This window comes from Sphaerodactylus townsendi, linkage group LG02 (assembly GCF_021028975.2).
Source record: "Sphaerodactylus townsendi isolate TG3544 linkage group LG02, MPM_Stown_v2.3, whole genome shotgun sequence".
Lineage (NCBI taxonomy): Eukaryota > Metazoa > Chordata > Lepidosauria > Squamata > Sphaerodactylidae > Sphaerodactylus > Sphaerodactylus townsendi.
Genome location: NC_059426.1, coordinates 177,305,650 through 177,332,582, shown reverse-complemented (window position 1 = coordinate 177,332,582; position 26,933 = coordinate 177,305,650). Strand labels below are relative to the sequence as shown.

The 26,933-nt window shown below is 47.9% G+C and overlaps 1 protein-coding gene across 1 annotated transcript in view; it reads left to right on the top strand.

Annotated features, from left to right (window-relative positions):
• The window catches only part of FERMT2 (FERM domain containing kindlin 2), a 144,917-nt gene that overhangs the window by 78,791 nt on the left and 39,193 nt on the right, over window positions 1-26,933 (top strand). The window contains 5 exon segments of the mRNA XM_048486301.1: window positions 2,542-2,676; window positions 22,982-23,207; window positions 24,169-24,300; window positions 25,332-25,350; window positions 26,598-26,666. Coding sequence (XP_048342258.1) covers window positions 2,542-2,676; window positions 22,982-23,207; window positions 24,169-24,300; window positions 25,332-25,350; window positions 26,598-26,666 — 581 coding nt within the window.

Genomic DNA, 26,933 nt, shown 5'->3' with positions numbered 1-26,933 from the left:
TATTTGAAGAGAGGGCTCATGAAACACAGGGCAAGACTTGTTCAGCTGCGCACTCTGTTTTGATAATGCAAGGCCAAAACAATGTACGCAGTATTTCTTATTGCTGTTTTTTACCTTCAGTGACACTGGCCATGTTGTGGGTGTGGTTGTGCTGTCAAGTCACAGCTGATTTTACGGTGATCTCTGATAGGTGAGCGAACCTTATACCTGCAGGGATTATCAGCCCCCCGCCAAAGTACGGCCAATTGGTCATGCTGTCAGGGGCTGATGGGAATTGTAGTCCATAACATCTGGAGTGCCAAAGGTTCGCCACCACGGCCATAGGGTTTTCAAAGCAGGAGAGCTGCAGAGGTGGTTTGGCATTGCCTGCCTCTCTGGCCATGCTAGGCACTCCAAAAATGATTCTGTGGTATGTTGTAAGACACAGCAGTGTTGTTGGGGGGAAGGAACTGGTGCTTGGAATGGTAAGACTGGGATTAATTGATAGCAGGAAATAAAACCATGGCTACCAGGCTACCCTGATACAAATCTGTGGTGAGACCGCACTTGGAATACTGTGTACAGTTCTGGTCACTACACCTGAAAAGCTGCAGAAAAGAACCACCAAAATGATCGGCAAGGTTTGAGTCCAGCATCACCTTAGAGACCAACAAGATGTTTTGGGGTGTAAGGTTTCAAGAGTCAAAGATCCCTTCATCAGGAAAACTTTTATTTATTTATTTGCATTTATGCCCCGCCCATTCCTGACCATAGCCAGGCTCACATATTAATCAACACACATAAAAGTATCACTCTCGAGTACAGCTAAAAATACTAACAACCTAAAATATATCCACAGATGGCAAGTCATCGAATTGGTTTCATTCAGCCTATAATCAACATCTCCCATCTTTCAATAATCCTACCCCGATGTCGTCATTAAGAAAGCCCAGCAAAGATCGTTATTAAGAGCCCTAGCAAAGCACTAAAAATATCTTGACTTTAAGGAAGCAGCAACTGGATGGAAAACTCCTGGTGTCCTTTTACCGCTGTGCTATAGAGAGTGTCCTAACCTACTGCATCTGTGTATGGTTCTCCAGTTGCACAGTGGCGAATAGGAAGGCGCCCAGCGTGATCACCACTGCAATAAAGGATTATCGGCTGCCCTCTCCTCCTTGGAAGAAATCTATACGCCCGGCTTCCCAAATAATAAAAGCCCAAAATATTCTGAGGGACCCGCCTCTATCCAGCACACTCTCTTTTTTAAACTGCTCATCTGGCAGAGACTCCATACAGGGCCCTTCGTGAACTAGGACAAAGAGGTTTAGAGATGCCTACTCTGTAGCTCGTGGCTATGCTAAACTCGGCTGCTTCATATTGCATTTAATGTAGGGATGGGCGGAGACATGATGCGGCGAGTTCGAAATTGTGTGCATCGAGGAATGCTGCTGTAACTTTTGTTAAAGCGCACAATGACAACAAAACGTCATTATTGCGTGCATGTCGTCATAGCGATGGGGAGACACTGTAGGGACAAACAAAACAAGGTGGGGGGAAGGCGCTCAGATTAAATGCACGCTCCTAGATTGTAACTGAAAAGTGATGGTTGATGATTGGTGGTTGGGAAGCTGGCTGGCAAGAGGGGACAGGGACAGTGGGTGGCCTGAACCAAAGGCCCGGTGGAACATCTCTGGTCCCTTCCCCACATGCAGAATAATGCACTTTCAATGCATGAGCAGCAGTGGCGTAGGAGGTTAAGAGCTCGTGTATCTAATCTGGAGGAACCGGGTTTGATTCCCAGCTCTTCCGCCTGAGCTGTAGAGGCTTATCTGGGGAATTCTGTGATTAGCTCTGTGCACTCCCTTGCACACGCCTAGCTGGGTGACCTTCCAGTCGAGCCGGAGCTCTCAGCCCCCCACCTGGCCTCTCACAGGGTAAGTTTGCTGTGAGCAGAGGGGAAGGGCAGGAGCATTTGTAAGCCTCTTGAGGCCTCTCCTGCTGGAGAGAAAGGGGGGATATAAATCCAAACTCCTCCTCCTCCTCCTCCTCCTCCTCCTCCTCCTCCTCCTCCTCCTCCTCCTCCTCCTCCTCCTCCTCCTCCTCCTCCTCCTCCTTCTTCTTCTTCTTCTTCTTCTTCTTCTTCTTCTTCTTCTTCGCTGGATTTTACTGTGTGGAATAGCAAAATCCACTTTCAAACAATTGTGAAAGTGGATTGAATGTGCATTATTCTGCATGTGCAGAAGGGGCCTCTATCTTACATTCCCCATGGAACTGGTTAAGATTCTGCAGGGCCCTGGTGTCAGCTGGCAGAGAGTTGCACCAGGCTGGAGCCAGGGCTGAGAAAGCCCTGGCTCTGATCAAGGCCAGCCTAATGTCCTCGGGGCCAGAGACTGCCAGCAGGTTTCCATTGGAGGATTGAAGTGCCCTCCTTGGGCAATATGGGGAGGTGCAGTTCTGAAGATATGAGGATCCCAGACCACTCAAGGCCTTAAAAGTTAAGACTAAAATCTTGAACATGATCCAAATTATATTAACGTTAACGCCTTCATTTTATTTCCCCAGACATCAGGCATCCGGAAGAACTCTCCCTCTTAAGGAAGCCCCGAGATCCCACCAAGAAGAAAAAGAAAAAACTAGACGACCAGTATGAAGATGAGACGCTTGAGCTGGAAGGGCCGCTAATTACCCCTGGATCAGGTAGGAGTCTTGTCTCTTTGTTTGAGTGGAATAGGATGATGGAATGGTGTGGGACACCTCAGGATGGTCCAAGTCAGAAATGGAGCAGATACTCGAGGGAAGGATGTGGGAGTCACACTTAATTTCTTGATGGCCGTGTCAGTGACTGCTGGGTAGGAAATGGCTTTACAGCTTAAGCATGCAGAAGCTACCAAAGAGCTGCTTAGTACTTTGCATTGCTTGGCAATTAAACAGTCGGACCGTGTCAGTCGTGGCGAGAGAGCCCACTTGGTGAAGTGATCAGGAGTGGTGAACTCTTAATTTGCAGAACCAGGTTTGATTCTCAGCTTGTCCTCTCGAAGCCTTCTAGGGTCGAATCCCCACTTGAAATTTGCACGCAGATCCAAACCTGTTCATTGTGAAACTGTGTCTTCTTCATTGGAGTTTCTCCCTCCCCACCGCAGCGAGCACACAGCAGACACACCCGGTTGCAGAACTCTTAGCAATCCCCACTACCAGGCAAACTCGCTTCGCCGGTCTCCCCTGATTGGTTGGCGTGCCTTGATGGGGCAGGACCTTTTCCCACTGCAGAAACCTACATTGTAGGGGTGTGATAAAAAAAACCAGCGTGTAAAAGTTTAACGTTTAACTGTTTAACTGTGCAAACAGTTAATTGTTACCTGTGTAAACCATGAACGATTCAAAGTTACGCGTTTGACTGTTTAATGTTTGCATGCCCTTCTGCTGGCCAATCGCAAAAGCGGAAATGAAACCAAGGAAAGGCTGCATGTGCATGTTATCCTTACAACAAACTTGTGAGTTAGATTCAGGTGGGTGAGTAGCCGAAAAAGTTTGGGTCCAGTGGCACCCTTTATACTTTATAAAACTTTGTTGGTCTTAAAAAGGTGCCCCTGGACCCAAACGCTTTTTTCCCTGTGAAGTTGGTTAGGCTGCAAATACAGGGCTGGCCCAGGGTCATCCAGTAAGCCTCTGCAGCAGAATGGAGATTCGAACCCGGTCTCCAAGATCCTTGTCTGACAGACCACTGCACCACACTGGCCGCCCCTGTTTTAATATATAACAATTGTATGTCGAGCAGAGGTGTCTGTATAAAACCACAGTCATCAAGCGGAGCTCAGGGTGCTAAACGTTAACATGCAAAACTGCAATAAAACTATATAAGACCTATCCTTATTTTTTTATTTTGTTAAAAAAAGCAACAGTTAAGGAAAGGAAGGAATCCGCTTACGCTGCTTTGGTTCTTGAGATAATGCAAGAGAAAGGCGAGTGTGTATTGTTTATTTGAAGCAAAATGTAAAAATCAAGTAAAATACCAGCAACGGATTCTCTGAAAAGCCCTTTCAAATGTTCTCCAGGTCTGTCTAAAGATCAGCAGAGAGGAGGGACGGCCGAGAGGGAGGAAGGGACAGATTCTCCAGGGACAGTTTCCACGCCGGGGCGTTCAGAATCCATCATTAACCTTGACAGCAGATGGTAGATGAGTATTAATAGCCGTCAGGTTGAGATTCCTGGCACAGGCCCAGAGGTGGCTGGGGAGACTGGGACGTCAATACCAACCACTGTGTTTAAATTTAAATTGCCATTTTACAAGTAAGAAATGTCACTCGTTGTGACACGGTGTTGGCACAGTTGTGTTCTGTCAGGCGCATGCCATCGCTGCCGATGACTGGAACCTTGGCTCTGTCCATCACAAGCAGCTCCATCGGGAACAAATTCAGGGTCCCTTGACGATCCGTAGACTCTGCGACTCCTGCCCTTACGCCACCTTCCTAATTTTAATTGTGGGTCAGTAGCTTGAGAAGGAAGTGTATCCTCTTTTGCGTCACGGCAGGAAGTCCTGGAGTTGAACTGTCTGAGGTGGGGGGAGAGCACGCTGGGGCCAGTCCCAAGAAAAACCCCTGCGGAGCAGCGTCTAGCGGATCGTTTTACCAATGCAAACATGAGTGGTAACTTTACGCCCGAAACATCTTTCCTGTCTGTCTCCATTTAAAATGCCAGCCGCCTCTTTAAGTGGCAACAGGAAGTGCCGGGTGCTTCTCAGAGTCTTCTCTGCTGAATATAGTCTGACTTTTGATTTTTGTTTACTTGAAATCCAGTGAGAGGGACTTCAGTCTTATGCATCCCTTCTAGGACAGTGGTGGCGAACCTATGGCACGGGTGCCAGAGGTGGCACTCAGAGCCCTCTCTGTGGGCACTCATGCACAGAGTTCATCATGTGGGAGGGGGGTGGAAAATCACACCCCCCCTTCACACACACATCTAGGCTGGCCTGGGCATGATCCTTTACCTGGGAGTAAGCTCGGTTGCTGGCAATGGGGCTTGCTTCTGAGTAAACCCTCCTAGGATTGTGATTCACCCATTTGAAGCGTTGCACGGTTGCTTCACTAAGCTTACTCCTGAGTAACACGTGCCTCGGAGCCAACCGGTTTTTTAAAACTAAAACCTCAGTGTTCAGGTTAAATTGCTGTGTTGGCGCCTTGCGATAAATAAGTGGGTTTTGGGTTGCAATTTGGGCACTCAGTCTCGAAAAGATTCGCCATCACTGTTCTAGGAGATCTGTCCCACTGAACTCAGTAGAGCAAACCTCTGAGATAAACCTTCTTGTAGGCAAAGTAGAGTAAGAGTCAATTCCTCCACAAATACTTCCATTGTCCTGGATCTTCTGGGTTGCCCAGATAGGTTGGAAAAGCATATAATAAATAAATGTGCTTTTCCCTGTCTACAATCTCCAAGCCCAGCAGAATTTATAGCCCCTTTCTTGACCCTCTTTACTCTCCTAAGCTAAAACGGACGAAGAGTAGCCGGGACAAGATACAGGAAGCCAAAGGAAATAAAGGAATGTACTACAAGCTCCTCCCGATTGTTCTCATTTCCTAGTGATTGTTGACTTCCAGGAAACTATTTATGGCTTGTTTTTCAAAGCTCCCCATCACGTAATTTTTTTTGGTAGTTTTAATCATGGTCAAGCAGTTCTTCATCTCTCATGATTCTAGAACCCAGGGTCATCCATTGAAGCTGAATGGGATGAGATTCAGGACAGAACAGGAAAGTACTGTGGCGCAGTGGCTAAGGAAAGCAGTGACGTCGTGGCTAAGAGCAGGTGCACTCTGATCTGGAGGAACCGGGTTTGATTCCCAGCTCTGCCGCCGGTTCCAACCCGGTTCCGCCTGAGCTGTGGAGGCTTATCTGGGGAATTCAGATTAGCCTGGGCACTCCCACACACGCCAGCTGGGTGAGCTTGGGCTAGTCACCGCTTTTCGGCGCTCTCTCATCCCCACCCACCTCACAGGGTGTTTGTTGTGAGGGGAGAAGGGCAAGGAGATTGTAAGCCCCTTTGAGTCTCCTACAGGAGAAAAAGGGGGGATATAAATCCAAACTCTTCTTCTGCTTTGCAATTTAAACACGTAATTAAATTGTGGCACTCGCTGCCACAGGATGTGGTTGGTGGTGGCCGCCAACTGGGAAGGCTTTGAAAGGGGAGGGGGTGAAGTCATGGAGAACAGGACTATTGATGGCTGCTAGTCACGGTGGCTGTCCGCTTCCGCCAGCACTGAACTCCCGGTGCCACTTTATATCGGTTGCTGAGCGGCGAGGGGCTGTTGGAGGATGCCGTGGCCGTGGACCTGCTCATGGGCTTCCTAGAGGCAGCTGGTCAGCCACTGTGTGGACAAAATGCTGCCCTTGGGGGCCTTCAACCTGATCCCGCAAAGCTCTACTTATGTTACGTTGTGGCATATCTGGAGCAGGAGTAGGTAACTCCTAGGACCGTGGTGGTGAACCTTTGGCACTCCAGATGTTATGGACTACAGTTCCCATCAGCCCCTGCCAGCATGGCCAATTAGCCATGCTGGCAGGGGCTGCTGGGAATTGTTGTCCAGAAAGGTTCGCCACCACTGTCCTAGGATGTGTGGTCAGGCCCACTAGATGTCATAGCTTGGTGCCACACAACACAATTCTCCAACTGAGGAACTGAGAGGAGTTTCCAAAGGGTTGCAGACACCTCTATGACTCCGCTTACTTCAACTGTTTGTGGCCAAGTATCCCCCCCCACCCAAAAAAGTGCAACCATCCCAACATCTGTTGTGGAGTTTGGGGCATTTTGGCCAAAGGTGTTGCATACCCCTCATCTAGAGTGGCTCTTTCTCATCCCGAGCCCTTAGAGAGTGGGCAGTACTTGTAACTGGACGGAAAATCATAAGGAATGTGGGTATGAATTTAAAACTACGCCCAGTAATGGATTTGCTGGGCTATAGCACCAAGGGTAACTCCAAAATCACAGTTGTATCTTCTCAAGAGCCTAACTGTTGAAGCCTGAATGATCGTGGCCTTATCACGAACGCAAAATATTTTTACATCGGCTAGAGGTGGCTGTGCAGAGCATGGTACGTTATCTGAGTGGCCAAAATACTTCTTGGTAAACAAGATCAGGTAGGGAGGTTCTATTGACATATTTTTTGCCGCAGCAGACTCCTTTCCTGGTACGCTGTAATATATTTTAAAGGCATGTTAGGTTTGGTGTAATGTATTTCTAGTGCATTTTATTGACGTTCTCTTTTTTTTAAGGGTTTGATTACGGAAGTCAAACCTGTCATGCTTGCAGGAAGAGTTAAGGCGAAAGAATTGTACTGTCTCTATGGCATGCGCCTGCTTTCCTGTGCATGGGTACAAAGAAGAACTGACCTTGGCTCGAAGGCCTCTTCTTTATTTCCAGGAGAGTTCACTCACTGGAGCACAGATATCCACAGGGCATTCCGACTCCACAGACCCCGAAACTTCTGAGCAGCCCTCAAGCCCATGTGCTTCAGTGCACATAAAATCAATACCCAAACCAGGGAGGTTTTGCAGTTATTGGAATCCAACATCTTTCCTTATATATCTTCTTCTATTGCAGGGGTAGGGAACCTGCGGCTCTCCAGATGTTCAGGAACTACAATTCCCATCAGCCAATTGGCCATGCTGACAGAGGCTAATGGGAATTGTAGTTCCTGAACATCTGGAGAGCCACAGGTTCCCTACCCCTGTTCTATTGTGTTCAGTACGCAGGTTCAAAGACTCAAAAACCTAAACTGTCTCAAATCCTGCATTTGAGACAGTTTAGGTCAGTGATGGCGAACCTATGGCACGGGTGCCAGAGGTGGCACTCGGAGCCCTTTCTGTGGGCACGCACCCAGAGAGTTCATCATGTGGGGGGTGGAAAATCACCCCCCCCCCCCACACACACATCTAGGCTGGCCTAGGCCACTGAGCACGACGTGCGCGCACCGCAGTGAGCAAGGAGGACTCAGCAGTGAGCAGGGAGGCCTGGTGCCTATGCTCTGGGTGGCTGCTGCCGGGGTGGGGGGGGGGGGGGGGATGCAGAGGAGGCAGAGATGCTAGAGAGGCACACAGCGGTGCGAGCGGAACTTGCTGGAGGCTAGAGCAGGCTGGCCCCTGCTCGAGCGGGTGGGGCGGACGAAGAGGGAACCAACCTTTTTTTCTAAACTAAAACCTCAGCATTCAGGTTAAATTGTCGGGTTGGCACTTTGCAATAAATAAGTGGGGTTTGGGTGGCAATTTGGGCACTCGGTCTCAAAAAGGTTCGCCATCACTGGTTTAGGTGTTTGCTTCAGTTTAAAGGTAAGGGTAATCCCCTGCGCAAGCACAGGATTGTTACTGACCCATGGGGTGACATCACATCACGACCTTTACTAGGCAGACTATGTTTACGGGGTGGTTTGCCATGGCCTTCCCCTGTCATCTACACTTTACTCGCAGTAAGCTGGGTACTCATTTACTGACCTTGGAAGGATGGAAGGCTGAGCCAACCTTGAGCCAGCTAGCTGAACCTGACTTCCGTCGGGATTGAACTCAGGTCGTGAGCAGAGCGTTGACGGCGGTAGTGTAGCGGATCCCTCTGGGCCACGGGGCTGCTTTTTGGCTTCAGTTTAGGTGTTTGCTTCTACATGCAACTTAAAATGTGGTGAAGAAGGATGCCTTCAAACTTTAAGAACATAAGAACAAGCCAGCTGGATCAGACCAGAGTCCACCTAGTCCAGCACTCTGCTACTCGCAGTGGCCCACCAGGTACCTTTGGAAGCTCACATGCAGGAAGTGAAAACAATGGCCTTCTGCAGCTGCTGCTGCTCCCGAGCACCTGATCTTCTAAGGCATTTGCAATCTCAGATCAAGGAGGATCAAGATTGAGAGCCATAGATCGACTTCTCCCCCATAAATCTATCCAAGCCCTTTTTAAAGCTATCCCGGTTAGTGGCCATCACCACCTCCTGTGGCAGCATATTCCAAACACCAATCACACGTTGCGTGAAAAAATGTTTCCTTCTCATCTTGCTGAGCCTAGAAGGGATGGGAACAGTCTCTTTGTTCAGGTTGGATGCTTGTTTTGGGGCAGCTGCAAGTTACTGTTACGCTCACAGCTGACGGGACTTCATGACTGTCTTGTGCTAATTCAGAAATACTTCTGGGGAAGTGCTGAGCACCAGATTATTTCATACGCTGAGACGTTGCATAAGTTTTAGTTCCTGTTGGGACAGCTGATGATGGATTGCTTTTTAATTTGACTCTCTGGATCCAAGTAACTTGTACGGGTGTGCCTGCTTGCAGCTTCACGTCTCATAATGCCGATATAAAAGCGTGAAGCTTCCAGAAGCCACCCCTGGTATAGCCATTAGTACATTCTATCCTCGGTGTTATTGCATGAACCTGTGAGAAGCATTTTAAAAGCTCTGGCAGAGAAACGAAGGGTACGTTACAGCTCACCTCTGGAACACTCCCTTTCTGCAAAACCTGGCTAGCCAAAGTATTCGTGTTCGTACAGAGTCAATTTGAAGGTAGTAATTTGGCCTCTCAAAACTCAGGACTGGCAAGGCGCTCTCTGCCCGGTGCCAGAGAACGTCCTTCACCTCTGTTTTGCAAAGGGAATACTAGACCATGAACTTTAAACAGTAGTTTGTAGCCAAAAAACATGCGCCGACAGGCTTGTGCAGTTATCCTACCATCCTCTCCACTCCTGCTGTCCTCACACCCACAAAGATCCTTCCTGACATAGTGGGACTTGTGTGGAACAGCACAGGTTAGGGGGAGGGAGCGAGGAGGACAAAGGGGGTGAAATTGCCTGCATCCTCTTCCTCACATCCGTGTTGTATCCAGAAGACCCAGCCATGATGCAGTAGTTCAACCAGCACGGTGTAGAAGTTAAAGAGAGGCAGACTCTAATCTGGAGAACTGGGTTTGATTCTCCACTCTTCCACATGAAGCCTGCAGGGTGACCTTGGGCTAGTCACGGTCCTCTCCAAACGCTCTCGCAAGGTGTTGGTGGGGAGGGGGAAAAGGGAAGAAGAAGAAGAGTTTGAATTTATATCCCCCCTTTCTCTCCTACAGGAGACTAAAAGATATGTTTGAGTCTCCTGTAGGAGACTGTTCACCGTCCAGAACCCTTCGGGGGAGGGGCAGTATATAAAATTGATTATAAATAAATAAATAAATAAAATAAAAGGGGCTTACAATCTCCTTGCCCTTCCCCCCTCACAACAAACACCCTGTTAGGTGGGGCTGAGAGAGCTCTGAGAAGCTGTGACTAGCCCAAGGTCACCCAGCTGGTGTGTGTGGGAGTGTACAGGCTAATCTGAATTCCCCAGATAAGCCTCCACAGCTCAGGTGGCAGAGCTGGGAATCAAACCCGGTTCCTCCAGATTAGATACATGAGCTCTTAACCTCCTACGCCACTGCTGAGGCCCCTTCCACACATGCAGAATAATGCACTTTCAGTGCACTTGACAGTTGGATTTGACTGTGCGGAGGAGCAAAATCCACTTGCAAACAATTGTGAAAGTGGATTGAAAGTGTGTTATTCTGTGGAAGGGGCCTGAATTTCCTTAGAGGAGAGAAAGATGGAGTATAAATCCAAACTCTTATTCCCCCATTGGGGAGAAAGACAGGGTACAGCTAAAGTAAATCAGTAATTGATGCAAGAAAGGCAGGAGTGTGATTTTGTCCTGTTATGCTCTTCAGGTACCTCTGGACCCATGTAGCTGTTTTACCACAATCCCAAAAATCAGTAGGGTGGGCATGTTTTTTTAACGGATGCGTTTCACTGGTTTTCTCAGTCGTCAGCCAACTTGAGCAAGACTGTGGAGAGGCAGCCTCTACACTTTCCAAACAAATAAAAATAAATTGGAGACTCTGCAGGAGGGAAGAGGAATGTTGGAAAGCTCCATTCACCTTCCACTCGAACTTTGTTGTGTTAAAAACCAGGACCCAGCTTTCAAAGTCTTTCCCGCCAGCCAGCTGTCATTTGTACAATTAAAGTTGAGGACTGTGAACTTTTTGACTTGCTCCGATTCCATGTACACTCAGTATGAGAAGACGTGGAGCCTTTTAATTTTAGATGTCTTCACAACTTAAACAACTGACCTTACTTTACAAATTATTTGAATAAGCGGCTGCCTTTTTTAGAATGCATGGAGACGGGGACATCACAAAGGAAATAATGCTCATAAAACTATTGTATGATTTATATTTATGTTCTGCTAAACGAATACAACAAACGGTGACAAGCACTAGCGTATGGCAGACCAAGCACTGGAACATATTCCGACTGTACTAATACGAAATTTACAGCAGCATTCCTCGATGCATACAATTTCAGACTCATGCCCCATCCTCACTTTCCCCTTCCTCCACCCATCCCTACACAGCCCCAAACACATCAACATGAAGCCACGGAGTTCAGCATAGCCACAGCTCTAGAGTAGAAGCTGTCTCTAAGAACATAAGAACAAGCCAACTGGATCAGACCAGAGTCCATCTAGTCCAGCTCTCTGCTACTCGCAGTGGCCCACCAGGTGCCTTTGGGAGCTCACATGCAGGATGTGAAAGCAAGGGCCTTCTGCGGCTGTTGCTCCCGAGCACCCGGACTGTTAAGGCATTTGCAATCTCAGATCAAAGAGGATCAAGATTGGTAGCCATAAATTGACTTCTCCTCCATCAATCTGTCCAAGCCCCTTTTAAAGCTATCCAGGTTAGTGGCCATCACCACCTCCTGTGGCAGCATATTCCAAACACCAATCTCTAAGCCTCTTTGTCCTAGTTTTGATAGGCCTGTATCGTCTGCCAGATGATAACAGTTTAAAAAGAGAGTGTGCTGAATGAGACGAATCTCTGACAATAAAATGCTTATGCTTATACTGTTGCTGAATTTTTATTTTCTTCTTGTTGTTGCTATTATAAGCTAAACTAGACATAAGAACAGTTTTTTCCCGAATGCCATCACTCTGTTAAACAAATAATTCCCTCGATAATGTCAAACTATTTATTATATATTTATTATATAATTACTGCACTACTTTTTTCATCATTCCTATTACCCATCTCCTCCCAATTATGACTGTATGACTATAGCCTGTGCTGACATTTCATTTTATTTTATGATTTTACATTTTATGTTTTTATTACTATTGATTGTTTCCTGATTGCTTACTAGACCTATATGACAATCATTAAGTGCTGTACCTTATGATTCTTGACAAATGTATTTTCTTTTATGTACACTGAGAGCATATGCACCGGAGACAAATTCCTTGTGTGTCCAATCACACTTGGCCAATAAAGATTCTATTCTATTCTATTCTATTCTATTCTATTCTATTCTATTCTATTCTATTCTATTCTATTCTATTCTGTTCTATTCTAAACTTCAAGTAAAGAGTCTTTTTTAAAAAAACATGTATGCTCCTAAGACCTGATGCACATAGCTGGAAAGGGGTAAGAAACAACTTGTCCATCCCTGATCGTTGAGCCAAAAATGTGTTATGCAGTGGGGGTGGCAGATTTATAGGTATGCTTTGTTTGCCGGATTGCATAGCTGGTTCTCGTGTGCACGTTGGCCACCAAATTCTTGTCCCTTCGTGTTCTGCGCATATTTCACAGGAGGGCAGCCACAGAGAACGCGAACCTCAAATGTGAAAAATTGCATCCGTTCTTGTAAAAGCAAAAGATTTGTCATGCAGGAACTTTGCAGCTGTTTTGCAAACCTAGCAATCGTGAGAACTGGACAGACTATTTTTTAAAAGACCCTTGGACCGTCACCGCCTCTAAGTGGCAAGGTCAAGATTTCTGCAAGAGACAGGTTCCCCATCCTTGTCCGACAACATGCAGAATGTCCCGTGCTCTGTGTTTGTGTCCGTGGTTCGATCAAGATGGCCTGCTAATTCCTGGGATTCTTTGCCCTCCTCAACTAAAGTCCTCACGCTATCTTAAAGTACACAGATAAAAAGGGGTTAGGATTTCTCAATAGGAAGCGTCGGTCTATACCAGCTCTTCCCCTTCCCTCGCGTCGTCGTGATGCTCGCAGGCATTCTTTATTGGTGTGTTTGAAAGATCAGATCAGCTGTTGTTTTAGGAAAGGAGCAGCTAAGCAATCTCTGTTTGTAGTCCCCCCTCCTTGGCATTCTTCCACAAAACCCAGAATTTATAGATAAGCCAGCAAATTGCTTTGCAAGAATGCCTTTGCTCCTCTGCCCCGCAAAATATGAGAAACCAATTAGATGATGATTAGGGCTTTTTTTTTAAGTTACAAAATGTATGAAACTTGAAGCATGTGGTACTTGGCACAGTTTCATGACAAACACAGTTTGAGGAGTTCAATGCAGGGCTTGGCCGTGCTACGATTCAGCAAAACGTGGATGGAAGAAACTGACTAGCAGAGGAGTATTTTCAAAGGCTTTCACAGCCGGAATCACTGGGGTGTTGTGGGGTTTCCGGGCTGTATGACCGTGTTCTAGTAGCATTTTTTATTTTTATTTATTTATTTTTCAGATTTTTAGACCGCCCCATCCCCTAGGGGCTCTGGGCGGTGTACAACACGATAACCATTGTATACAGATAAAAACAGTTAAAACCTTTAAAAGCAGCAGTAGATAAAGGACTAAAAAAATAATTAAGTTAATTTGTAAGATGGCGTCCGACAATCTAATTTCACCCTCTTTCAGAGAGGGAAGGGCAGCAAATCCCAAGATGGCAAAGGCACAGATGTAAAGGCCACGGGAGGGGGGGCACCATCAACGGCTGGTACCTCCAAAGGCCCGGCGGAACAGCTCCGTCTTACAGGCCCTGCGGAATTCTGTAAGGTCCCGCAGGGCCCGGACAGCTGGTGGAAGAGCGTTCCACCAGGCTGGGGCCAGGGCTGTAAAGGCCCTGGCCCGCGTGGAGGCCAGCCGTATCATCGAGGGGCCAGGGACCACCAGTAAATTGGCCTCTGCTGAGCGAAGAGGCCGTATTGGGACATGTGGGGTGATGTGGTCCCGAAGATACGAAGGTCCCAGGCCGCGTAAGGCCTTGAAGGTCAACACCAACACCTTGAAGATGATTCGGAACTCCACTGGGAGCCAGTGCAGCTGGCGTAGCACAGGTTGGATATGATCCCAGGTGGCATTACCTGAGAGCAGACGCGCAGCTGCATTTTGGACCAGCTTTAACTTCCGAATCAAGCGCAAGGGAAGGCCCGTGTAGAGCGAGTTACAATAGTCTAATCTGGAGATGACCGTTGCATGGATCACTGTGGCCAGGTCGGTCTGGGAGAGGAAGGTCGCCAACCGCCGGGCCTGGTGAAGGTGGACAAAAGCAACCCGGGTAATATAGGCCACCTGGGTCTCCATTGATAGAGACGAATCCAGGTGGACCCCCAGGTTGCGTACGGAGGGGGTCGGTGCCAATGTGACCCCCTCCCACACCGGTGGCTGAAACATCCCCCCTCGCGGCCCAGCCAGAGGATCTCTGTCTTCGATGGGTTCAGTTTTAACCTGCTCTGTCGCAACCAACCAGCAACCGCCTCCAAACAATGCTGTAGAGCTGCAGGGGCGGCGGCTGTTCCCCCCTCCATCAACAGAATGAGCTGAGTGTCATCCGCATACTGATGACAGGACAGCCCAAAACTCCGTACCAGCTGAGCAAGGGGTCGCATGTAGATGTTAAATAACAGCGGGGACAATAATGCCCCCTGAAGTGCAGCTGCAATAAAGCAGGCACTTCCAGGAGGCCTCATCCCCGCACCTCACTTGCTGATTCCGCCCCCGGAGAAACGAGACAATCCATTGAAGGACAGTGCCCGCCTCCAGAGGCAGCCAGGCGGTGGGCCAAAAGGTCATGGTCGACCACATCAAGCGCTGCGGTAAGACCTCGCAATACCAGCCGCGCCGATCCGCCCTGGTCAAGCTGCAGATGGAGTGTGTCTGTGACGGCGACGAGGACAGTCTCCGTCCCATGCCCAGCACGGAAGCCGGACTGGAAGGGGTCAAAAGCCGATGCGTCATCCAGGAAGCCTTGAAGCTGCTCCAGCACCACTCTCTCAATTACCTTCCCCAGAAGCGAAGATTGAGGCGGGGCGGTAATTGGCCAGATCTCAGGATCTAATGATGGTCTTTTAAGAGTGGGTGGACCACTGCCTCCTTCAGCCCATCCGGGAAAACTCCTTGCTCAAAGGGAGTTATTGATGATGCTCAACAGATGGGGCCGTAGCTCCACTTTCGGCAGGCTTTCACAAGCCAAGGCAGACACGGATCCAGAGGACAGGTAGTAGGTCTAACAGCAGCTAAGGTCCTGTAGGCAAGCGGCTTCCGCGGAGCAGGGAAAACTGGGCCAAACAAGGGCCTGAAGGCGGCAAGGTGTCCAGTTCACTAATTGTATCCAACGTAGGTGGAAGGTCGTGGCGGGCGACTCAACCTTATCCGCAAAAAAGCTCATAAAAGCCTCATAGCTAATATCCAATTGAGGATTTGCGGACCTCTCTGACAGGGAGGTCAGTGACGAATTATCTGGAACAGTTGAGGCGCGCGAGCTAGCGGACGCGAGGGAGGAGGAGAAGAAAACCCTCTTCGCTTCCTTACGCCGCCATCTCATAGGCTTTCATAAAGCGTCCTATAAGATGTTTGCGCAGCTTCGTGTGAGATTTCCTCCATGCCGCTCTGAGTGGAGTCCTAAGACCCCGTTTCATCTGGCCTTAACTCCTCCGTGGTACCACGGATGGCGTCGAGAGCGAAGGCGTAGAGGACGCCGAGGAGCAACAACATCGATGGCATCGGAGAGCCGGGCATTCCAGTCCTCCACCTGCTCATCGAGTGTGCCAGCGGAGTTCAGGGTCCCGAAGAGCATTCCAGGAAACCAAGTGGATCCATGAGTCTCGGCGGTAAAATCAGCCCGTCGCCTAGGCGGGGTGTTGTGGCAGGTCCATCCGGACCTTCAAAGGCATAATGGTCGGACCATGGCACTCTATCCAGTAGAGGATCACGACCAAGTTTATCCCCGACCCGAAGACCAAGTCCAGCGTGTGCCCGGCCTCATGAGTGGGGCCAAAGTTTATTAAGGAGAGGCCTAGCGTCGCCATGGATGACACTAGGTCGGCCTTGGCTATACATGGTGGCGTCGACATGGGCGTTGAAGTCCCCAAGACAATAAGTCTGGGGAACCGCAACGCCCAGTCCGACACCACCTCCAGCAGCCGCGACAGGCTGTCCCTCGGTGCGCTAGGCGACCGGTACACCAGAAGAACAGCCACCCTCTCCAAGGTCAACCACTCTAGGCCGACACACTCTATGCCAGTGATCTCCGGAACGGGGACTGCCCTAAAGGGAATAGACTCATGGACGAGCAATGCCACCCCACCCCCCCCGGCCCTGTGTTGCAGTGATCCCGGTGAAGGCCACCTTGAAACCCGGTAGAGCGACTTCGCCCAAGGCGACGGTCTCACCTTCGCGCACCCAGGTCTCGGTAATGCCTTCCAGGTCCACCTGCTGGGCACCGAGAAAGTCTCGGAGCACCATGGTCTTATTATTGATGGACCTGGCATTAATTAACACCAAGGACGAAGCAGAGTGTCCCTCTGTACACTTGCTAATTGCACCCTTTACACTTCTTATGGTAGTGTAGCAGTGGCATAGGAGGTTAAGAGCTCGAGTATCTAATCTGGAGGAACCGGGTTTGATTCCCAGCTCTGCCACCTGAGCTGTGGAGGCTTATCTGGAGAATTCAGATTAGCCTGTACACTCCCACACGCGCCAGCTGAGTGACCTTGGGCTAGTCACAGCTTCTCGGAGCTCTCTCAGCCCCACCCACCTCACAGGGTGTTTGTTGTGAGGGGGGAAGGGCAAGGAGATTGTCAGCCCCTTTGAGTCTCCTGCTGGAGAGAAAGGGGGGAATATAAATCCAAACTCTTCCTCTTCTTCTACTTTCTCCCACCCTGGACATCTATACTCGCTTTACTACCATCAGATCCTCTGAAGATGCCAGCCACAGATGCAGACGAAATGTCAGGAGAAAATGCTACTGCAGTGATGGCGAACCTTTTCGAGGCCGAGTGCCCAACTGCTACCCCAAACCCACTTATTTATCGCAAAGTGCCAACACGGCAATTTAACCTGAATACTGAGGTTTTAGTTTAGAAAAAATGGTTGGCTCCGAGGCGCGTGTTACTCAGGAGTAAGCTTGGTGGTAGTGGGTGGCTTTGCTTTGAAGCAACCGTGTAACTTTTCCAACGGGTGAATCACGACCCTAGGAGGGTTTACTCAGAAGCAAGCCCCATTGCCAGAAACCGAGCTTACTCCCAGGTAAAGGATCGCGCTGTAGTTCTTCCCATGAGAATCCATGGGGTTTAACAGTACTTAACAGGGTTACCTACACTGCTTCCCCAAAACTAGGTCTTAGGTTTAATGCTAATAGTGGAGCCCAGCGACCCAGGCCAGCCTAGATGGGGGGGGGGGGGCACTCTGTTTGCGCGTGGCCACAGAGAGGGCTCTGAGTGCCACCTCTGGCACCCGTGCCATAGGTTTGCCACCACTGTGCTACTGGAACACGGTCATAGAGCCCAGAAACCACACAACATCCTAGCAGAGGAATGCTGAGCAGAGGCGGCAGCCTTTTAAACCATTAATTTCAATTGCTTTAGAAGGGGCTTGGACAGATTTATGGAGAAGTTGATCTATGGCTACCAATCTTGATCCTCCTTGATCTGAGATTGCAAATGCCTTAGCGGACCCGGTGCTCGGGAGCAGCAGCAGTAGAAGGCCATTGCCTTCACATCCTGCATGTGAGCTCCCAAACCTTCCTTTCGGCATCTCTGTCAAACTGTCATGGCCAGTAAACACTGCAGGAGATGCTGATGCATATCCTGATGCAGTTTTTGTTGTGTGGTTGTGCAGAATACATCGCAACGTTAGCAAGTGTCCTGCGGCTAATAGCGACGTCCCAAGATTAAGCGGATCAGAAATATGCCAGCTCTATCTCTCTGATACATCGGAGAAGCCGGCTATCTGAATTTCTCCTTCGGCTGTTGGTAAAGCCCCCAGATTCCCTATAGCAAACAGAACAGCTTTCTTTATTTAAGAAAGGCTTATTGGCAGTATTAGTGTTGGGAATGGCAACACTTTCAAAAGGGCAAGAAGAGCGGGCAAGGAAATCTAAAGACTTTTCAAAGAAGCTCCACGGCTGAAAGCGTTTAGTTTGGATTATGTTGCAGCTTGGCGCCCGTTGAAGCGGAGAGAACACAAATAAACAAAGGATCTGAATCGAGCCCTGGATCGGATCCTCCTCTTGCGCCTCTGGAAGGAGCGTCTTGCCCTCTGGTAGACTTCGGTAGTGCATCGTGGGTTGGTGGCGAGGCCAAATATTCCAAAACTTTGCAGAATGATCCTTGCCACATATACATAGCAGAAGGTTTTACATAGCTAACCACAAAGAGAACAGGAGGCTCAGACTCCCATGAACTATTTTGAGAAGTGTCGGTTTTGAGGATGGGGAAACACACACACTGTGCTGGGACCCAGGCAGCCTGTCTCTCTGGAAGTGCAGCCAAGGGAGCCGAACCCACCCGGCAGCTATTTGGAGGCCGGTTTCAATGCTCACTTCTCACGCTTAGCCTTCCGATGCAAACATGAAAACAGCAGGCACGTCTTCTTTATATGGCTTCTTGCATCCAGCGTGGCCGCCTGTTATGTGGCCTCTGTGTCCTGCCCGTGGCCCTTCGTGCAAATTTAAGGGGGTGGCCATTACTGTTTTTATCTGCAAGGAAGACAAGTTTGGATTTAAAATGACCCCTGCTTTTTTTAAAAAAAGGTTTTTTTATTGAGTAGTGATCAGTATAAAATATGAGCATATGAAGCTGCATTAGACTGAATCAGACCAGCGGTCCAACAAGCCCAGTATTGTACTGTCAAAAGCTTTCACGGACGAAATCACTTGGGTGCTGTGTGGTTTCCGGACTGTATGGCCACGTTCCATTTTCTGCTGACGTTTCACCTGCATCTGTGGCCGGCATCTTCAGAGGATCTTCTGAAGATACCAGCCACAGATGTAGGCGAAACATCAGGAGAAAATGCTACCGGAACAAGGCCATTCAGCCCAGAAACCACACAGCACCCACAGTCAGTATTGTCTACTTTGACTGGCGGCAGCTTCCAGGATCTTGAGCAGAGGTCTTTCACATCACCAGCTGCCCGGTCCTTTCAACGGAGATGCCGGGGACTGAACCTGGAATCGTCCATGTTCTAAGCCAGTGATGAGCCCGAACCCTGGCACTCAGATGTTTCATGAACTACAGATTCCCATCCCAGCCCCACCAGCCTGGCCAATTGGGCGATGCTGGCAGGGGCTGTCAACAGTGTAATCCATGGTATCCTGGAGATACTCCCTGGGAGGCTCCTCCTGCCAATTCTAAGCTGAATGCTGTTGCCCACTGGAGCCCGCGCCCTCTGCCAGCTCATGCTATAGACCAGGGGTCTGCTGCAACCTCGAGCTCTCCAGATGTTCATGGCCTACAATTCTCCAGATGTTCATGGCCTACAATTCTCCAGGGATCTGCAACCTGCGGCTCTCCAGATGTTCATGGACTACAATTCCCATCAGCCAATTGGCCATGGTGGCAGGGACTGATGGGAATTATGAATCCATAGGCTGATGGGAAGAAGCACCCGCAGGTCTGGGCTACTACTATAGACTTCATGGAAGAAGCAACGAAATATGTCCTTCTAAGTGCATTGAAATCAACACATTCAGCGGTGCCCTCACAAACCTGGTCACAGTGTTTTCTGTGAGCGAGGAAGCCCCTCTTTCCCAAGAGACTCTGAAATTACCCATCCAGCAGGGATCTTTCTCTGTCTAAAACGTTCACTGGTTCATAGCAGTTGTCGCTATACCCAGTGTTGTATTAAATTGCTGTAAAACTTGCAGGCTTTTCCTCCTGAAATAAAAAAAGAGCAGCTCCTACTAGGCAACTCCTCCTTAAAGCACAAGGGAAGAAGCAAATGCCAGAGCGGGGTAAAATTTTAAATTTTCTAATCCAGAGACCTGGGTCAGTCAGTACTAGTACAGGCACCAAGCTGTACCCACCAGTGGTGCCCCTTCTCTTGGAGGCGAAAGGCATCTTGATGGGGTGCTTTCCACCCCATCTCAGGGAGGCAGGAAAAGGATTTTTTTCACTTCCTGTCGAGGCTTGGAGGCCATTTTAGGCAGTATTCTTTCCTGCCTCGCCAGGGAGTGCACAAAGTTCTTGGTTCTCTGCACCAGAATTCTTCTAGAGACTGATTTCTTCTACCCGTCCTCCTGTCTTTGTGTCTTCGTCTTGACTCGTCATGTAGCCCAACCCCCTCCCAGTGCAGAAACTAGTTCTAAAATCCCCAACAAGATTTCCGATCAGTACTTAGAAACTTCTAATGATGAAAATCCCACTGTAATTTCCAAAGCCAGCAAATCTACCCAACCCTACTCTGCATTGGTCAGACCTCACCTAGAGCATTGTGGTTAGTTCTGGGCACCGCAATTTAAGAAGGATGTTGACAAGCTGGAACGGGTCCAGAAGAAGGCAACCAATATGGTCAAAGGTCTGGAATCCATGTCCTACAAAGAGATGCTTAGGGAGCTGGGGATGTTTGGTTTGGTGAAGAAGGTTAAGAGGTGACATAAGAGCTGTGTTTAAAAATCTGAAGAGATGCCATATCAGAGAGGAAGCAAGCTTGTTTTCTGCTGCTCCAGAGACTAGGACCAGGAGTAATGGCATAAAGGTGAAGGAAAAGAGATTCCACCTAAACATCAGGAAAAACTTTCCCTTCACGACAGTCAGGAAGCCTGTTCGACAGTGGAATACTGCGACCTGACCTACCGAGGAGGTGGTGGGGAGTCTCCTTGGGAGGTTTTTAAAGAGAGGCTGAATGGCCATCAGTCAGGAGTGCTTTGATTGTGTCTTCCTGCATTGCAGGGGGTTGGACTGGATGGCTCTTCTGGTCTCTTCCAACTCTATGGCTCCTTCCGCACGCAAAATAATGCGTTTTCAAACCCCTTTCACAACTGTTTGCAAGTGGATTTTGCCATTCTGCACAGCTTCAAAGAACACTGAAAGCAGTTTGAAAGTGCATTATTCTGCTTGTGCGGAATGAGCCTATGATTCTGTGATTCCCCCTCTCCCCCCTGAAACTCGTTTTCTGTATTCCTTCTCTCTGCTGGTGAATAATGTGTATCAATTTTGCATCATCTCCCCATCACTCAGCCGATCTGTAGTCTGGACTAAAAGATTACCCCCCCCCCTTTTTTTTTTTTTTAAAGAAAGCTGAATAAGGAATATCATCTTCCTTTCAAGTGAATACAAGACCGCCTTGGGAATTAAGCATCCAGTGCATGAGACATTTTTTAAAAAATCTCTTCCTGCCGCTTTTCTCTGACATTTCTGCTCTTTTCTTCCTTAACTGTGAAAATGAGTTTCTAACAGTTATCTTCCCAACTACTCAGAAAAAAAAACACCACTGACTTGACATGAAGCTTTTATTTTCCTAGTTGGGATGGGTACATATGCTGAACTGTAAAAAAAAATTGCGGGAGAGGGTTTTCTGTTGATGTGTGGTGCCCCATGGATTTCACCATTCTTTACTGATTAGTCATACATTTGTGTTGTAACCCAGTATAGAGTATGCTGCTTCAAGGGGTCCTGTGGAAGAACAAACGATGCCGTGCGCCACTCGAAGAATTTGCGCATGCTGGGTGCCAGGCTGCGCCCTTGATTATCTTCTTTGCCTTTTATCTCACCTCTGTCACTCACACTTCACTCTCCCTTTGTCTCCACCTTTCTCCTTTCCCTCTCTGTAGGCTCTGATGTTCTTTACATCGGCCCCGTGAAAGGTGAGCCTCTCGTGAACAGAAACTTCCTGTCTCCTGTGACTTTTCTGTGGCTGTTTTTCTTTCTCTCGCTAACCCGCGACCCTGAAAGTTCTTATGCCGCAAGGTGTTCTCAGTTGCTCTCCCTTGCTAGAACCTGCAGTGGTTTGGCCTCTGCTACCAAGACATGGGAGCAGGGTCACAGGGTGTCTTTTCCATTTGGTAAATATGTAGAACTAGAATCTGGTCATTAAAGCACTGAAAAAGTTGGCTGGGATACTACATATATGTTTGGGTTGCAGGGTTTCAAGTCACCTGTAACTGACAGAGTGTGTGAAATCATGGCTTGCAAATCTTCTTACCAACATTCGTGACCTCATCACCCCATATGTCCCAAGTAGGCCTCCGCGGTCGGCAGAGGCCAATTTACTGGTGGTCCCTGGCCCCTATATGATGCAACTGGCCTCTACCAGGGCCAGGGCATTTACACCCTTCCATCAGATATGCTTGAATTTCTTGGGACCTAGCAGACCTTGAGAGTCCACGCAGGGCCTGTAAAAGCAGGTCTTGTTCCACTGGGCTTTTTTTGGTGAGGCCCGGCGCTTGGACCCCCCTCTCTCTCCGGGGATGCCCCTATGTTGCGTGCCATTTCATCATCGGCACGCCCAATATTACATCTAATTGACACTGCTATCCCCACCCGGCCTCGGGATCGGGCGCCACATAATTTTATAATCTTATTGTTATGTATTGATGCTGCTGGTTTTATGAATTTTGTAAATTGTTTTAACTTGCTCTAATTTATTTTAGTTGGTGTATTGTTGGTTTTGGCCATTGTATGTTTGGCTCCAGTGTACACCGCTTAGAATAGAGCCCTTCGCGGTGGTTTATAAATTATAAATTTGATATATACTAAATAGACAATAAACCGAAACCGGCTTACTGGAAAACCCTGAAGCTCCAGTGGTCATCTGGAAACGCAAGCCCTCTCCTGCACATTGCATGGGGAATAGGGCAGTCAGATAAGAGGAATGCAAGTTGCCACCATGAATTTTGCCCTTACGTTTGCAGCGTTCCTTACCTACGTTGACTTGTAGATCCCTCGAGTAATGCTTGTTCTGTGCTGGACGAACCGAACAGTCAGTATTAATGCTGTCCGTTTATCCTTCTGACCAATTAGGGAGCATTTACTCAAGCCCAGGACTTTATAGCAAAACCATGACGCCAACATACGATTCTCATGACGGAAGCCCTTTGTCGCCGACTTCTGCTTGGTTTGGAGACAGTGTGTTATCAGAAGGCAATCCAGGTATACTTGCTGTCAGCCAGCCAATCACCTCTCCAGAAATTCTGGCAAAAATGTACAAGCCCCAGACGCTTCTGGACAAGGCCAAGATCAATCAAGGGTAGGCTTTTTTTTTTACTTTTTAGAACAGCTGTGTATATTTTTATTAATTTCATTTCCTAAGATTTATATCTGACCATTTGATGTTTTATAATGACTTAGAAAACAGTCGTTTTACCTTGAAGCTTAATGAACTATGTGGCACTTATTAACGGCTGCAAGGGGAATAGTTGCACCCTGTTGGAAAACTGAAAGAAATATTAACCCAACTTTGGGAAGATAAAGTTGGAGAGTGTGCCACGATGGCCGAATTAACAAATCTTGTAAACAGACGGTCAAAACAAGAGCTTGATGAGAAATGGGAACTGTAGTTCTTATTTGAGACTGAATCATGCAAGAAGAAGAAGAAGAAGAAGAAGAAGAAGATTAATTTGTTATTGATTAAGATATAAGTAACTGCTTACTAATAGATACTTATTGCTGTTTTGGAATTAAATGTTGGAGGGTAACAAATTTTAAAACTATGTGATGCTCTCTCTGAGTGTTGTAATTGTAAAATTCAGCATGTTAGTTAATATATACCGTGTTTCTCCAAAAATAAGACAGGGTCTATGCCTGTTATTTTTGCCTCCAAAAAGATGCATTAGGAGAAAAAAACTTATTTTCAGGGGGGGGATGTACTTATTTTTTTCCATGATTTTGCACTCTTGTGACCAAGATCAAGCTGCACCAAGGAATCTGTAACCTGGGTCTTATTTACATGGAGTAGGGCTTATATGGTTCCAAGTCATCCTCTGAAATCCCAAAAAAAATCATGCTGAAGGGCTTTATTTATTTTCCGGGGGTAGGTCTTCTTATTTTATGTGGAAACAGAATTTATATATCGTTTATGGGTACCTATATTTTTTTCTTTTTCTATATTTTCTTTTCTACTTGAATTATATTTGAGAAAATTAATAAAATATTCAAAGGAAAGGAAATAGTCATTTCCCCCCATGTAGTCATATGGAAATGATTGGCAGGTGGCTGTACGACTCTTCACAGGGGCTTAAACATGGAGCAAGAAGTGAAAAGAGTAGCGAGCCTTAATTTCTCCGGTTCAAGTATCACAGCTTCTTTGATCTGAATCCCAAGGTACGCAACTGTGCCTGCAAGTCCTGGGGGAACCTCTGTGGCAGCCATTGCGGTCTGTTAGCTATTAGTGTGCTAAGGAGAAACAGCATTACAAGTTTGTGATTACAAGTTTCATGACAAGTGTGTTTGTTGTGTTCACCAGATAAGACCAGTTTGATAGACGTTTCCAAAGTTCTATTTATCCAGCAATAACTGGATTGCTGCCTCCCTGATTTCTTTGCACGCAGTGGCTGATTACCCACTTCAGTCTGTTCCCCACTTTCTCGCCGCTTCCATCTGTCGCTCTGGCGAGAAGTCACACTCGCCAAGGCGTACACCATGACTCCGTGGAAAACAAGCACGCACGGGGCAAGAGGAAGTGCATCGGAACAAGATTTTTTGCCCTGGTGCACTTCCGCTCCCACTGCGCACCAGAGTGCCAGTGGGTAATCGGCCAGTGATTGTTGGGGGAACTGAATGCATCCTCCTTCTAAGTCAGTGGTGGCGAACCTATGGCACGGGGGCCAGAGGTGGCACTCAGAAGCCATCTATGTGGGCACGCATGCAGCATCTACCAATTACAGACTCTTCCATAGCCCTTCCCCTTCCTGCTCTTCTCCTCACCCTCCGCCAGAGGCTGTTGCTGGCTGGGGCTGAGGTTCAGGGAAGTCCTCTTGAATCAACCTGATTTGCTGTAAGCACCATCTACTGCCCCGCGAGTACCCCCTCTCCCCCACCTCATTACCAGACCAGGCAGCAGACCAGTAACCCTGAGCTCACTTGGGCACCATGCCAGCTCCACAGAGAGCACGCCTTCCCCCACCACCTATGCCGCAGTCCGAGTGTGTGGCAGAGCCCTATCTATCTATCTATCTATCTATCTATCTATCTATCTATCTATCTATCTATCTATCTATCTATCTATCTATCTATCTATCTATCTATCTATCTATCTATCTATCTATCTATCTATCTATCTATCTATCTATCTATCTATCTATCTATCTATCTATCTATCATTGGATTTTCATAGCACCCTCCCCCAGAGGGCTCAGGGTGGTGTACAAATAAGCATATACAGACAGGGGAAAGTTAAAACCGATACAAATATAATACAAGCCCTGTCTCCTTATTAAAACAATGCCTTTTAAGACAAAAGATGGTAATGTTTGTTTTTTCTAAACTAAAATTACTCAGTATTCCTGGTTAGATTGTCGCGATTGGCACTTTATGCATAAATAGAAAGTGAGGTTTGGAGGTTGCAGTTTTACAGGCACTTTCGGTCTCAAAAGGTTTACCATCACTGTTCTAAAGTGCTGCTGCTCTTCCCATAGATCTATGGTGGCTGGCCTCATTTGGGAATACAGATGTACAGGACTGATTGTTTGGCAGTGAGCTTGAAAAAAGGCATTGTGTAGAAGAAGAGGGAGGAGTTTCTGGATTTATAATCCCACCTTTCTCTCTCCTGTAAAGGAGACTCATGAGTGGCTTAGCAAGTTCCCTTTCCCTTCCCACTCTCCCACACAACAGACACACTTGTGGCAGGAGTAGGTGGGAGGCTGAGAGGAAGCTCAGAGAGGAACTAATTGACTTAGCCCAATTCACCCCATCAGGAATGTAGGAGATCGCGGAAACACATCTGGTTCACCATTGTGATGAAGCCACCTCCTCGCCACCCAAGGTGGAAGAGTGGGGGACTCAAGCCTGGTTCTCAAGATTAGACTCACACCTGATCTTAACCACACTACATCACACTGCAGAGGAGAGAAGAGAAAGAAATGCACCCAGAGTTGTAGAAAGTACTTTTCCCATGAGGAGGGGCTTGTGGCTTTTCAGTTTGGAAAAGTTTCAATGCTCAGGAAGTCCTCTTTGGCCATGTGATTTGGGGCAAGGACTTTGATTGTTCTGGCAAGGGAACAAATTGAGGTATTGTGTGGTTTCCGGGCTGTATGGCTGTGTTCTAGTAGCATTTTCTCCTGATGCTTCGCCTGCATTTGTGACTGGCATCTTCAGAGGATGCACTTGATCACAGAAGCTGGAAATGAAACACATCAGGAGAAAGAATGCCTCTGCTAGAATATTAAGGCTATACAGCCCGGAAACCACACAGCACCCGTGATTCTGGCCATAAAACCTTTGACAATAAACTGAGGCATGTCAAATTCATACCGTATTAGGCTCGCAAGCAGAAACTGAGGTCCTTTCTTGTTCTTAATGATCTGTCTGTCGTAATTTTCAGTGCGCGGGCGGGGTGCTGTACTCACGGCTTTGATTTTTGCCTCCACGAAGTACGACAGTGCCATCCAGGAATCCTTCAACCAGCTCGAGACAGTGACAGTGGGGCCCCATTCTTTTGGAAGAAATCGAGTGCACAGAAGAGGAGATGATGATGTTTGCAGCTCTGCAGGTAAAGGGCAGGACCCCAGATCCAGACCCCTTAAAGCACAGGTGTCAAAGTCGCGCCCCTCCAGATGTTATGAACTACAGTTCCCATCATCCCCTGCTGGCAGGGGATGATGGGAACTTCGTGAGGAATCCCATAACATCTGGAGGGCTGCCAGATTACAATCCAGCCTATAAGCTCGCTCCCAGCGAGAAATCATTTTTTGGTCAGCGTTGCACACAGAGTCCACAGAAAGGGTTGGGAGTCCTCAGTGTATCGCTCTCTGAGCAT